Source organism: Protopterus annectens, chromosome 1.part1, assembly GCF_019279795.1.
Source record: "Protopterus annectens isolate FY-2018-M chromosome 1.part1, PAN1.0, whole genome shotgun sequence".
NCBI classification, from domain to species: domain Eukaryota; kingdom Metazoa; phylum Chordata; order Ceratodontiformes; family Protopteridae; genus Protopterus; species Protopterus annectens.
Genome location: NC_056726.1, coordinates 155,858,499 through 155,874,323, shown reverse-complemented (window position 1 = coordinate 155,874,323; position 15,825 = coordinate 155,858,499). Strand labels below are relative to the sequence as shown.

The 15,825-nt window shown below is 38.1% G+C and overlaps 1 protein-coding gene across 1 annotated transcript in view; it reads left to right on the top strand.

Moving 5' to 3' along the window:
* Positions 1-15,825, top strand: part of GRIN2B (glutamate ionotropic receptor NMDA type subunit 2B) — a 1,340,574-nt gene that overhangs the window by 951,194 nt on the left and 373,555 nt on the right. Inside the window, exon 8 of the mRNA XM_044086874.1 lies at positions 9,062-9,222. Coding sequence (XP_043942809.1) covers positions 9,062-9,222 — 161 coding nt within the window. The remainder of the gene's footprint in view (positions 1-9,061; positions 9,223-15,825) is intronic.

The following is a 15,825-nucleotide window of genomic DNA, read 5'->3' as shown; positions in this document are numbered from 1 at the left end:
ACACCCACTGCGTTTTCGTCCACTTCTTTGACTTCCTCAGAAACAATTAACTAGTCAGTTGAGATACATTTATATATCATCAGTCATTAATCAATTTTGCAATCAATCATGCCCATTTAAACATTTTAAAGGACTAGAGACACCTTTACTACAAATTCATTGCAAAACCCTAGATAAATACATAAATAAATAATCGCTATTAAGCTAATATGTATTAAGGTAAAATATTTAAAAAGCTGTTTGAAGAATTGTTAAAAAATGTTAGAAAATGAACATACATAAATACTCTTGAGAATGAAAGGATTGTTGGAATAAAAAATACATTATGTAAGCCAAAGGCATTGTATGTACAACAGGAAAAGTCAATTCATTTTAAGAAAATAAAATGTCAAGGTAACTGTTAAAAAATGGGATACATAATATATAATGCTTATACATATGATTTTAACAACCAAAAAAATTTTAAAATATAATTATTGAATTTATATTATCAAAATAGAAATTGATTATTAAAAATATTAAAAATATTAACACTGAAACCATTAAAACTCTCTATACAAATGTATAGGGGTTATGGAACTATTCCTCTTGATTATGGGGACCTCCGGTGGCCAAAAATGGTAAATGCATCTTATAACATTTTACAATTTTGCTGCTCTCAATTTTAACAAGGGCTTAATGGATATATGTTCATTAAGCCCCGGATATTTATCCGCACTTAAAGTTACTTGCCACCATAATTCCCTATACTCGATTGTAGTCTCCCATGGTCCTCCTCGAATGTCTTGCTTAAAATGTTCTATGACCATGAACTTAAACTTGTACTCCTTACATGCTTTGCTATGCTTGTATAGTGCATTACTTTCTTTCATGGTGTTTATATCGTATGTATGTTCGTAAATCCTTTTCCTCAAAGCTCTTTCTGATTTACCAACATAGAAAGCACCACATTTTTCACAATATGCAAGGTAAACTATCCCTTTAGTGTCACAGTTAAAAAAATCCTTACTGATTATCATTTTGTTCCTACTTGCAATATTGTGTCCTTCACCATTTATTACATAGCAGCATTGGTTACAGTGTCCACATTTGTAAGTACCCTTCTTATTCATTCTTTGGTTGTTATAGCTATTCTTACTTTCCAAAATGTTGCCTATATTTCTGGAGTTTCTGTATATGATTTTCTTAGGAATGTTCCCTATACTCTCGATATCTGTAAATGTTAAAAACTTGTCCCAGTTTCTATCTTCGTTAACTGCTTGGTGGTGTTTTTTGATTTTTAGTACAGTTGCAGTTCCTGTTTTTGTTTCGTTTATTATTAATAGTTACCTTGAGGAGATTGTTTTACAAATCACTGCATTATTTATTTTTTAAAATACCTTTATTGAATTATCACTTGTGACATAGGCAAATTTACATTTATACAAAAGTAATCAAACCTGTACTAACAAATTAACATTAACAAACATTATACTTCACATATATTGCTATACATCATATAAAGTAAGCAACATTACATAAATTATTCAATTCATGCCCCATTTTTAAACAAGAAACATCTTTATTAACCATCACAACATAAGCAATCATACATTTATCTAAATGAAAACATACCACACTGACACAATCCTAACTGCAAGCATTTTACATCACAAACCATACTGATACACTCCCAGTTGCAAATATTATACATCACTTATAATCTAGCCAATCACTTTTAGTCAAATATCACATAGCTAATTTAAGTCCCGCCTTCTTTTAAACCTCAATCCTCCCCTGTATGTATTTTTTTCCACAATTCCCACTTTTTCTTATGTAGTCTGCTCCTACCCTTTTCTAAAGATTTGAGTTGTAGTTGTTTTATCTCTATTACTATATCTACTACTTCTAATATAATTGTTTTAGATTTTGATTTTGATTTTCTAGTAATTGCTTTTTTGGAAGCCACTATAATTGGACACAGCAATACCTTACCATGTCTAGGAAATTCCAATTCTGTATCATAGCTCAGAAAATCATTTCCCTTGTCACCCCAATGCAGCCACCTGGCATCTCTGACAGTGCATCCTTAAAGTCTGCCATCCCACCACACTCCCAGAAAATATGTTCCCAAGTATCTATTTCTTCCCCGTCACACCTCCAAAATTTGCTGTCTACCTGAGGAAAAATTCTCTGAAGTCTACTTGGGGTATAAAAATGTCTGTGTAAACATTTCCAAGCAAAAATCCTAAATCTTCTAGATTTTGTTGCATATTTGGGAGACATACATATATCCTCCCATTGCTTCTTTGTGAATTGTTTACCCAGCTGTCTTTCCAATCCTTTCTAACTTATTCTGATTGATTCTTATAGCTATCATGCAATATTTTATATGCTCTACTAATTACTGTTTTTTTAATGGCAGCTTCTGTTCTATATTCTACTAAAAACCCTACCAGTGCTGGCTTTCATTTAGGACCCACAATCACTGCACTATTTCATAAGTTATATTTGCTCTCTACACACAATGTTTACGTGTTCACATTTGGAATATATTTCAATATGCAATGGAAACAGTTTTGTGATGTATGCAAGTATTAAATTTCATTGCTGCTATACTGCACATATGACAGTTCTTAGGGCATTTCCCAACCTGTGAGAATGATAATAATCATGCCATGGGCTTTGTTCAATTTTGTTTGACTTAGGGTTGTATATATTTGTGATGTATGAGACTGATAGTATACAGGTAATTAATTTTTTGCACATTTGTTTGTGTACTACAGGTTCCACACTTACCTTCACATTACTGCAGTTAGGAGTGGTGTGCTTTTGGGCTGTCTCTGTCTGATGCTACATGGTTAAGTAAAGTTTGTGGACATTGGCTGGCATCACTTTTAATATTTGTATGTGCTTAGGTTGTAATGCGTTTTCCTTCACTGGTGAGTGTGTGCGTTATCATTTGCCTTTTAGTTGCTAGGTGTGTTCGCCAACCTTTCAGACTTAGGTGGTGAGTGTGTGTGTGTGTGTGTGTGTGTGTGTGTGTGTGTGTGTGTGTGTGTGTGTGTGTGTGTGCGTGTGTGCGTGTGTGTGTGTGCTATCCTTTGCCTCTTAGCCAGGGCAAGAGCATACTGTGCATGCCTACATCTGCCAGCTACCTCTGCAGCTGGACATTCCCCACAGATTCCTCAACTGTATGTGTGGGAGGTGCCGGCCCTGCCTGTGGTGCAGGAATGTGTGGTCCTGACCCTTGCTGTTCCTGTTGTAGCTGTTTCCTCTAGATGATACCATGCAACATGGCACAGACTGTGATGATTTCTGTACAGGTGCCTGGGTCATATTGCAGGACACCTCCGATGTGTCTATACAGTGGAAACATGACTTCAGCATGCCAAACACGTACTCTGTGATGTTTCAAGTTCAAGCATGTATATAATATCCTTCTTCTGTGGGTGTGTGTGCACTTCTGATGGGTGTCATAAGCCACAGTTCAAGTGCATATCCTGCATCACCCAGTAGATTGCCTTGTGGAACATCTCCCCTAGCAAACTTTGTGTAAAGCTGTGATGCGTGCCATATGTGTGAGTCATAATAACTGCCTGGGTTGTCCTGCAAACACATTGAGGATGATCCCTCGGTCATTACAGACAAGCATGCAGTTGACTGAGTGGAACCCCATTCTGTTGATGAATGTCCTTTGCTGTTCACCAGGTGGAGCCTTTATTTCTATGTGAATGCAGTCTATGGTCCCCATAACGTCAGGGAAGTGAGCTACAGCATACAGTTCCTGCACTGTTCTTGCTCTCTCCTCATGTGTGCTTGGAAAACAGATGTACCTCCTAGTATATTGTAGCATAGCATTTAGATACTGGTGAAATATTTTGGAAGCTAAGGCTAGTGAAAACACTAGCATATCCCCTGTGGGTCTCTGGAATGTACCAATTATTAATATCCTTAATGCTGCACATACCTTAGTTACCACTGGTATAGGTTCCCCTTGATTTCCCCTGGGTCTGAGGTGGGGGTGGCAGATGTTGCAGATTTCCTGTACTATCTCTATCAACTCTGTATTGCTCTACTATTTCATTATCATGCAGTCCACGATATATTAAATGGGGTCTGAATACCTTTCTTCTCCTTGGATGAGGTCTAGCTGCACCATCGGCAGCATAAATTTGAGCCTGTTCCAGATGCAAGAGAGCTGCAGCAGCCACTAACATTGCTTTTTCTTCCAAGTGTGATGGTGGCTCTATTTGAATAGGCTTTTGTGTTCACAGCCAAGGGCCACACCACATCTATATGGTTACATTAAACCTTCCTGAATAGTTCTGCCATACTGGACTGGATATTTTGCATGTATTTCAGCTGCTTATCATTTAATTACCATATCGTGCTGTTTACTTTTGTTTGGGGGTTCTACATGATTTCTTTGGCCATTTAATGAGTACAAAACGGTGTGCTATCATTTGCAGCATGGAAATAACTTCTTCATGAATCTGGCCTAGAAAATCTTTAGAAGCACTGCCACACTACTAAAACTTTTTAAAGTTTTTTTCTTTTTTTTTTTTTTTTTTTTGCTACAGTAGTTTTTCTTCTAAGGGCAAACTTCACATATAATGTTTTAACATCTTTATTCTGCAAATACTGATGAGTTTATGCAAGGCTTATTAGAATGTAAACAATTTAGATAGCCTGCAAGGATGTAAAAGATGCTTGAAGATCAAAAATCAAATAATCTGGCAAAGAAAGATCACAACAGTGCACGTTCCAGAGATGTTTCCCTGTTTCCCACCCACATTACTCCATTTAATCTGTTGAAAAGTGACATAAATAACAGCAGTGCTTTTACTGTTTAGGTATGGCATACTATTTATTTTGTAAACCAGCAAACCAAGGGTGGTAATTAAGATGAATCATGCAAATGATTTGAAGCAATACTTCCTTTGGAGAGAGAAAATTCTTTCTTGTTGCTTCCTGATACTGAAAACCCACTTTTCTTCTGACAGCCTGATAACAGTGTTGTGAATACTGCACTAGTAATTTTTCACTGCATTTGAAACCATGTGTTTTCACAGGTAATCTTTGTACTGTTCAGCTATATAAAATCTCATGTACTGATTAGTTCAGTGCCAGTACTAAACAAAGGGCATCAATACTTGTTATTTGCTGACAAGCTTATTCACAATGAACTTTCATGTTGGTGGGAAGTACGGCATCAATAAACAAGATCTATACTTCTTGGCTTTTCTGACAAAGGCTGATGTTTTTCCTGCAAACTCTCCTTTACATGCACCAGCAATCATGCGCATTAACAAGCTGTGGCTGCATTCTTCTTTCCAAACATTTTTTAGAACAGCTAATGCCACTGCCTGCCCATTAATATTATCATGTATCAGAAAAAGAGACCACAGCATAAACATACTTAGCTTTAAAGTAAACAAATAGGATGTAGCAACTGAGCTAGTTTATTGCACACATATGTGCCAGTGAAGAGAGAAGACTGCAGTACAGTCATTTTTCAAAGTTTGCTGCAGTGAAGTGCTGCTCTGCATTTACTTTTACTTCAACCCATCCAAAAGGTGACTCAAAGATGATGAGAAATGGCAGCAAGAAATAGATTTATTTTTACAAAGTCAAGGAATAAATACACTTTAGGAACATTAATGGAAGGGCCTTTCAATAAAAAAATATAGCCAAACAGGAAAAAGACTACAAAAATTCAGGCTAACGATACATTTCATAAAGTGTGTTTACAGACAGTATACAACTATCTACCTATCTTGATATATGTGTGTGTATGTTTATTTGTATGTATCTCTTTATTTCTTTCTCTCTCTCTCTCTCTCTCTCTCTATATATATATATATATATATGTATGTATATACATGCACATATCTGTAGTTCTACTTATCTACCTTGATATACCTATATATCTATGTATATATATATATATATATATATATATATATATATATATATATATATATATATATATATATATATATATATATATATATATATATATATATAGGTTTACTATCGAAAGGGCGATCGGATATATTCTATATGCCCGATTGCCCAATTCGGCATCCAGAAAAAAACTAAAAAAAAAATTTTGAAATGCACAACAGTGAATGCTAGTGTGCACTATAGTGGGGGTCGAACATGTACCATTTCCCTCACTGTAGTGCGATCTCGGAGTTTATATATATAAGTAGGAGTGTGTGGGGTGCAGAGGGCCTTGCCCCCCTGCAAAAGTGTTTTGTTATTGTTGAGCGGAAGGGCAGCATTTTCAGTAAAGTTGACATTTTCGAGATTTCAACTTTACCGAAATGCTGCATTCTAAATTTTTTGTGTCCTGTGTTGTGATTTCCGATCAGTTGATTCAGACAAATGAACACTCAAACCAAGTTGGTTTGAGGAAATGATAGTAAACCTATATATATCTATATACATATATATATATATATATATATATATATATATACAATCACACACACACACATACACAACTGATATAAAAACTGTACACACTCCTGTTACAATGCCAGGTGTTTGTGATATAAAAACATAAATCCGCAATAAATTATTTCAAAACTTTTCCCACCTTTAATGTGACCTATAATCTGTACAATTCAACTGAAAAACAAACAAATATGTTAGGGGAAAAATATAAAAAAATAAAAAACGTACAATAAGCTGGTTGCATATGTGTGCACACCCTTAAACAAATACTTTGTTGAAGCACCTTTTGATTTAATTATTTTATATAACTGGGGTCAAATCATCTGGAGTCAAACTGCCCACTAGCTACTCCCATAGAGAATAAGCAGAAAATCACCTGGACAGAATTACTTTAGAAATCCCCTCATCAAACTTAGCTCTTGAAAAGACAAGCATGAGCTGATCAGATTTTCTGATACCCTTTGTCCCATGATATAAAACTGAGTTGACAGTGAACATCTAGAAGATGCAAGGTATATTCCCCTTTGTTAAAGAGTTTTGAAAAAAAACACTGGCAGATTGATAGTTTGGATAAGATTTCCTTCTGATGCCACCTTTGAGAAAAAGTGGGGATTTGTTCTCAAAGACATTCTATCTTTATGGAAAACTAAATAAGGAGGTTTACATGATAAGGCCTGCAATTCCAAAAATTCTTCTTGCAGATGTGATAGCCACCAAAATCACATTCTTACAAAGAAAGACATTTTAGATTCACAGTAGCAGCAGGTTCAAATGGAGCCCTTGTCAAAGCCTGAAACATAACAGGAATGTCCAATGGTGAAACCGGATCCTCAGTGTGACAGCTTTAAAAGAAAATTTCCCTTCTAAAAGGCCTTGGATATTTTTAGAGAAGTAACAGCAGTATGAGTCTGCCCAACATGAAAACTGGAAAGGGCTACTACCTGCACCTAAACAAATCTGCCAGAAAATCTAAAATTGATGGCAGAGGGGCAGAAGAGGGGTCTAAATCTTTAGAGGAGGACCATATGGTAAATCTTTTACATTTACTAAAATAAATGTTTCTGGTATTCTGTTTTTGTGAAGAGGGCAAGATCTGGATAAATGGGGGCAAATAACCTGCCGTCCCTGGCCACCATTAAAACTGGAGTAACCACGCAATTAATTTCAGTGTTTCCAGGTCCCAGTTAGGCTGGCTTAATGGGTGACATAGAAGGTCTGGACAAATGCCCAACACCCAAGGTGGGTGTATTTGCCAAAGTCTGAGGAAAGGGAACCAAACCTGCTTGGGCCAAAAAGGAGCAATAAGAATAACTTTGACCTTGAACCACTTGGCTTTCTGAAAGGGCAGAAATGCATAAAGTAGGCCTGAGGGCCAGTTGTGGACTGTCTTTCCCTGTAGAGGGATCTGGGCAAAGTAACTTCTTCACTTCTTTATGTACGAAGTAAGATTGGACCCAATGACTGAAAATCTTTATCTCCACAGTTTGACTGAGGGACCACATGTAGGGCAGAAGAAAAGAAGCACCTCTACTGCACTGATCTGATACAGCTTAATTGTCACTGCATGGACTATCTTATGTGCCAGCCTTCCTTCCCTGCATAGAAGCAGCTCCAGTGATATAGCTTAACTGTCACCACATGAAGTATCTTATGTTCCAGGCCTCCTTCACTACATACTACACATGCTTTACTAAAAATATAATACAGTTTAAATGGTATAATATACAATATGTTTGCTATACTTCTACTTGCCAATATGCAGCCATACAAGATGCATTTCCTTTAGCAATCTGGTTGATATTTTGTTTTTCTTTTTTGTTCCTTGCTGCCTGATGCCAGCCATTATCTCCCTGAGATCTACTGGCACACCTGTTCTTCTCAGGCAGAAACTTTTACCTAACCCATCCATTCCCTGAGAGACAAGAGATGATCACAAAGGCATCATTCTAACAGCCACCAAGGCTGTTCTGCTTTTGGCCCTATCCCCCTAACCCTGGTAGCTTACATGAACATCTACAGCTCTTGGAAAGCCCAGCTATGCCCCCCCCCCTTCCATTTCAGAGGGCTACCTTCATCAGTTGCCTGCAGATTTTGCCTTGCATGGTGGTAGTGATAACCTGGCTGGAAGCAATAATCTCTCCTCCCACTGATGAGCAAGCCAGCATCAGCCTCTCAGTCCCACCCTCCCATGTCTGTCTTCTTCTTCTAGCACCAGAGCCAGAACTGAATTCAGGTCATCTAAGTTGTAGTCAGGGCATTATTCCTCAAAGCCACACAGCTGGACCCAACAGTTTGCTTATTAAGCTTTAAAATAACTTTTCAGCTCCTTTTAGTATGTTTACATTTGACCATCATCTTGATTCTCGGTTTTCTTTACTAAATTATGATGACTATTTTGTACTAACTGGTCATTTCCATCAGTAAATGAATAGTGTCATTCTTGCATTACATCTGGGTGTAGAAAAATAATAATTCTGGCATAATCAGCCAACTTAACTGCATTACATTTTACAACTGCATTTGCATTTTACTATTGTGCAAATCCAACTATACCATAGTAAAGTTGTAATTCAGCAATAATTTTAACTGAGTTTATTTCTACTTCCTTCACTTCTAGTTCCAAAGACCGAATGATTTCTCTCCACCATTCCGGTTTGGGACAGTACCAAATGGAAGCACCGAAAGGAATATCAGAAACAATTATCAGGAAATGCACTCTTATATGGTGAAGTTCAATCAGAAGTCTGTTGATGATGCCTTGCACAGCCTGAAGAATGGGTAAGTAGACAGTACATTCCTCCAGTATCCATGTTTGGTCTTGTATGTACATTTCACTAGAGTTAAGGAATCTAATGGAATGGTTTATTTCTGCTCTTGTTTTTTTAAATCTGGCATTCCGTTTAATTAGAATTTTTAAAGATGGCTTGCATAATTGTTCATCAGTGATAGAACCTCTATTATGCCATGGGTAACAAGAATATTACAGTACAGTTGTGTGTGTGATGTTAAAGGAGTCATCCTACCACCTCAAATAAGTACAGCTGGCCAAAACTGATATTCATCCAGTGAGACTGTTGCTATCAAGGTTTGCCATTACATCTACCTGAGCTACCACTAACTCAAGCAGATGGGACCTCAGTTTAACATCTTATTCAAAGAACAGCACACTCAAATGTGCAGCACCCTACTTAGGCTGCTCTGCAGTGTCAACAATCGATCCACCTGGTGTGGGAATAGAACTCGCAGCCTTCTGCACCAGAAGCAAGTGTGTTTGTTACCTGTTATGCCACTGGCAAACTTATCTACAAGTTCATAATCAACATACATGCAGTCAGGGAAACCACTGAGGAGCCCAGTTAAATTTCCCAAATAACCCAGAGGACTGACTGATTAAGTGATTAGAGTCACACAGTAAGCATGTGGAGGCTATAATGTTTCATTTTTGCATGAAATTTTGATATCTAATACTTGTTATATTTATCGAAATTAAATAATTTAGAGGTTTTACTGTGTGATTCAAAATGCAGTTCACATTTTAAGACTTTCACATACTTTGCTGTATAAACATTAATCTTTTTCTAAGCTGTATCCTCTTTCAGTGTTCCCAGTTCATTGTTTTAATGGAGGATTCCATTCTTTTGTGACAGCTAATTCTTCTCCTTTGTTTTATCTACAAATTTCTGTTGGAAAATATAAAATGAGATGCAAAATTTTTCCCCTTTGAAGTGTCTGTTGTTGGCCTTTCTGCACACATTGACTGGTTGCTTGTGCCCTCACCACCTTCTCCTACCTCCAGCTGCAGTTTTATCTTTGCCAGTTCATCTTGTGCCTTTTGAGGGTCTGTGGATAGAAGACTCAACATAAATCCAGATACAGTAAATTAAATGTAGATTCATTTCTTAGCAGTCTTATGGAAGGAAGAAAAGAATTTCTGGTAGTTCGTATTTGCAATGAAAAGTTATTATCTCCATAAACCCTTGCATCCCTAATCTTTAAGATTGTTCACTTCCTCCACAAGATAGAATGTCCCCCATTAGCTGATTTCTCTGCAGTTTAATCAGGATAGGTCATGGCTGCTTTCTCAGTCTGACATCGGGAATACTTACTCTATTTGCTCTGTTGATTTTAATGCAATCAATAGAAAGTCCAGCCCATTTGCTGAGGTTTTCTCATAAAGTTTTTAGTAGCACTATTTCAGTTTGCTCTGCTGAAAACTACGATTTGAACTGCTTTACTTGTCTTCAAGTTCAGCCAGTTTCTGTGCCATTTGTTCATATTTTAATTACCTTTCCTCCATTTTTTTTGTTTCATCTCCTTTTCAGCAGTTTGCATATGTACTGTTGCCTCAGAATGCCTAATTAAAATGTCTTTTGTTTCCTGCAGCCTTCTGTTTGTTTCTATATATTCCATCAGAGACCCACGTAACCTGAACACAGAATGCATTTAGTTAGTCTTTCTCTCTAGTGTGACTAAAGAGTTTTCTCCTTCTGTTGCCATTACTGCCTGTTTCTCCCAGCTCACTTCCACCACAGAGCTTTCAGTCTCTCTTTGTATTTTCACAATTTCTTTTTTACTTCACTTGTTCTTTTCTTTGCCAACTCTCTAGACTCTGTCTAGCAATTTCTGTTAACAATTAACAGTAGTTTGCAGGCTTTTACTAATTGAAGCTACTCACTGCCCAGAGCTCTGGTTTTGGCTGCTTATCCTTTTGCCAACATCTTGGAACTCCTCTCTGTGAATTTAATTCAGGTTGGAAGTAAGATCAGCAAAGTGCAAAACACACTCAATGTGCTTCTTCATATCAATATCAGTGTTCTCAGAGGGCTCAGACTGATAAATGGTCACGATTTTTCAAAATGTATAAGATTTTGCCCCATATTTTTGTGCTTCGGTTATGACTGTTGATTTTCTTCTAATAGGTTCATAGGTTGGTACTGGGCTATCTGCACAAAGGCATATATTAGCCCAGCCACGTTGTGCGGTATTCACTGCCCCTTTAGTAGTTCCCTAGACCCTTGTACTAGCAGCTAGTACCCTTGGCCCCTATCTAGTAGCGCTATTGGTGTGATCCCCGGTGTGAACTTTGTTACCCATCCACTCAACAAGGTTCCTCTCACTCAGTGCTACATTTTTCATATTTGGCAAGATTCACAAAGTACCATATCCGATGGGGAGAAAGAAGAATATTTGGACAAGAGAGACCTTAGGCTGTAGTGCTTGGAAAGTGTGCACATATTAAAGGAGACCACCCTTGAAGCAGCTACCTGCATAATAGTTTGAGGTGGCAGCAGTGGGTCCTAATCTAGCCTAGGAGAAGTCAGACACTGAACACTGAAAGGAAATGCAGTGACAATCATTTTGGAAGTGTGATCTCTTTCCCTTCAGCATAAGCTGATCACACTTCCTGAACACCTTGGTTCTGTAAAAATAATATCTCACCTGTCTGTGCAAAAAGGAACGCAGAGCCTATTTCTCCCAAATTCTGTAGCCTTAGAGAAAAAGAAAAAAAATAGACCAACTTTCTGATTCGTGGCCACTTTAGGCATGAAAGAGGGGTTAGTCTCATCAAGACAGATTACAGTTTCAGATAAGAATTACAACTATTAACACAATTCGATAGTCAGCAAATAATGCTTAATTTTTTTTCCCTCCTATACTAAATCAGTCAACAGACAAGATCAATTACACTGGGAAAGTCACCTACAGCATAGGAACTCTGAAAAATGTAAAACTAATCTGGCGTACCAAACAGGTGGGAGAATAAACCACCTTTACCAACTGCTATGGTCACTTGGGAGAAAGGTGTTTATCTTGCATAAAACCCTGTTAGTAACACTCCAAATCAAAAGAATATTTTGAAATCATTTAACGAGAATTATCACTCCTCTTAGAGTGAGAACAGAAAGAGTCGCTCAGTTTTATCTCAGGGGAATCACCAGATTCCCATGTTCTGCTCCAAGCTGTTAAGTACAAACAGTGATGCATCTTTGCAACCAATATGAAGTTGAGACCTATTGCCTCCCACCTCATTTCAAGAGCACTACTAAAGGAAGAAAGGTACAAATATAAAAAGGATTGTGTCATTACATCATAAACAGTACACACACAATATTGCACAAAACCATATCGCCTAAACAAGACTAACTTTTTCGACAGCTCTTTACTCAAACACTATCACAGGTTCCAAAGTTGAAACACACCTGCAGCAAAGAAACATTCTACACACAGTTGAAAATTATTCAACCCTACATATATAAGGAAAGCAACCAGAAATATTCTAGCACTACAAATCAGCTATTACCTGTTTCACGAGATGCCATAATGCACATTCCTTCTCCATCGTACTCTTCTGCATTGACTAATGATTTCACCAGAGGACAAAAACACACATCCCAACTTGATTCTGCTCCTTTACTCATCACGACCCTTCCGCATGCTATGCCTTCTTCTTACTAACTGTTAAGGCTTCTGACCATGATACGATGTCATCACATCAATGTGAAAGCACACTTCCTGCATAAACAGAGGCAAGGAGGAGGAATGCATCAAATGTAGGGAAGCCTAACTGCATTTGCTTTTATTCAGATAAAAAAAGAATGACAGATATTTATATTAAAGGTAATAGATTCACAAACAATGGAATCCCTGCACCATGAAGTTCTGGTGACACCATCACTAGTAGTAGCCAGGAAGTAGCCAATTAGGTGAATCCCCTCTTTTCATTGTTCTTGATAAAGCTAATTCTTTTTTCTTATCAGAAAGTACTGCTGGATTAGCTATTGTCTAACCCAGCTTCAGAATATTTCCCTAAATACTCCATCCATAATTTATCCATAACTTGTCAGTCTACTTTAGTACTTTCCTCTCAAGTGTTTGGCAATGACCTGTATAGACACATGCACCTTTATGAAATTTGCCTGTAAAAGCACCCTTGAAATTTCACCACACTCCTAATGTCAATCAGGTTGTCGGCAATACACAATCTGCACCCATCACATAGTATGAAGCAGACACATAGACCCACATATGCTGAGGCACGTAAATGTAACCCTTCTAAAACCAAAGAACTCCTAGATGAAGTACACATAACAAATACTGTCAGCAACCCCACATGCACTCTTTCAAAACAACACTCATATCAGCACATACAGCCACATCTCACGGAGCTTCTACTTCTAACCTCATAAGGCAAGCCACCAAACAATCCAACATTCAGTTAATTGAAAACTCCATTGTTAAACACACTGATGTCTATGTCACTAGGCTGGGTAAGGAGAAAGCCACGGTCAGTTATTTATCAGGGACCAGGATCTATCACATCATTTGTGCACTCAGGTCACTGGACTACAATTATCAGTGTGACTCAGGGATAGTCCATGTAGTTGTAAATAACCTGATACATACTTCCCTAGACTATATGAAGAAAGACATCATATAGCTCTTGGAATATATGTCCCAGGCTAGTATGAGTCTAACATTGAGCAGCATTTTACCTTCTCCAAGCATGATGCCAAAATATGAGCAGAAGATGACTGTCTTTAATAACTGGCTTAGTTTCTGGTGTCATTCTAAGTGGGTGCAGTAGTTGTCAGCATAGAAGAGGATGGTTAACAGACCACACTACTTTCACAAGGAAGGTTTGCACCTCTCTCCTCTAGGATTGTGAATATTAGCTAAAATACTGTCTTCCCTATTAATGCTTTTTTTAGGCAATGCCAAACTGAAAGTACTCCCAACATAGCAAATCAAAACCAAAAAAATCTAAAGATATTACTGCTTAATCCCAGGAATCTAAACAACAAACTCCATTCCCTACAAGCTCTCCTTGCCCTAGAGAATGCTCACATCTGTGGAGTTACTGAGACATGGATTACAGCAACAGAGAGCACCCCAGCAGTGTAAGGCTATAATGTCATCAACACATTTTGACCAGCTACTACACAGTCAGGGGCTAAAGGTGGAGGTGTATCCATTTACATCAAAAATAAATATATCTTAAGGCTGCTCAAACAGGATGATGCACTTGAGCTTCTCCACAGTCAAATCACCATTGGCAAAATATCATACCACTTCCTTGTAAGCTGTATGTCCACCTTTATGACCCAGGAAACCCATAAAAAGAAGTTATGTACTCACCATAATGTTCCATCTGAGTAGGTAACTTCATTTGTCTGCAACCTGTGGGTATCGGATCTGATTCGGATCCGAGCCGGCAGCTTTCCAAGCTAACAGATCTGAGCTCCAAGCTCCTCCCCCTACCCATAATGCCCTGCCATCTCTCTCTAACCCTCAGATTGAGTTTGCCAGAAAAAAGGCAATAGGAAATTCTATAACCTAGAAAGGGTTACAATACGTTCCAGTGATGTCAACTGAATGAAGACATATCCTGATTCTTTGATAATGAACTAAGGGTCCGGGGGATGGAGGGCGGGTCGGTTGCAGACAAATGAAGTTACCTATTCAGATGGAATGTTATGGTGAGTACATAACTTCTTTATCTGAAGTAGTTAACTTCATTTGCTCAGCAACCTGTGGGACAGAGTCCCCAGCTACCAGCAACTTGGAAGGTCCTTATGGAAGGATATTCCGGAGCACTGCGGAGCCAAACGATGCACGTCCTCTAGATATTAAATCCAATTTATAGTGTATAATAAAGGTATGAGAGGAAGCCCAAGTAGCTGCTGAGCAAATGTCATCCAAAGAAACCCTTGACCAGAAAGCAGCAGAAGTGGCCATAGATTGGGTAGAATGGGCTCGCATTCTCAAGGGGTCAGGACGACCAGAACTTTTGTATGCTAGGAGATTGCACTGGGAAATCCATCTAGCTAAGGTTACTTTAGTGACTGGCTTCCCCAGACAGGATTTTGCAAAGGAAACAAAAAGTTGATCAGATTTTCGAAGATCTGCTGTTCTGTTTAAGTAAAAACGTAACTGTCTGTAAACATCCAGACAATGAAGTCTGTATTCTCCTTTGTTTTGGAAATTTGGAAAGAAGACAGGTAGATTGATGGACTGGTTGATGTTGGCTTCTGAAGCCACTTTGGGCAGAAAAGAGGGATTAGTCCTGAGGGAGACCCTGTCTTTACTGCAAAGAGCATGAAGCTTCGATATCCTTCTAGCAGAAGTAATGGCAGTCAGGAAGGCCGTCTTCCAGGATACATATTTTAAGTTGACTGAAGCCGCGGGTTCAAAAGGAGGCCCAGTCAGAGCTTGAAGAACTAGGGTAAGATTCCATGGAGGCACTGCATCCTTAATAGGGGGTCTTAACAAACAGGCTCCTTTCATGAATGTTTTGCATATCTTGGAGGATGCTAGAGGCCCTGAACTGTTTCCAACGTGGTAGTGGGAAATAGATGCCAACTGAACTTTAATAGTAGAAGC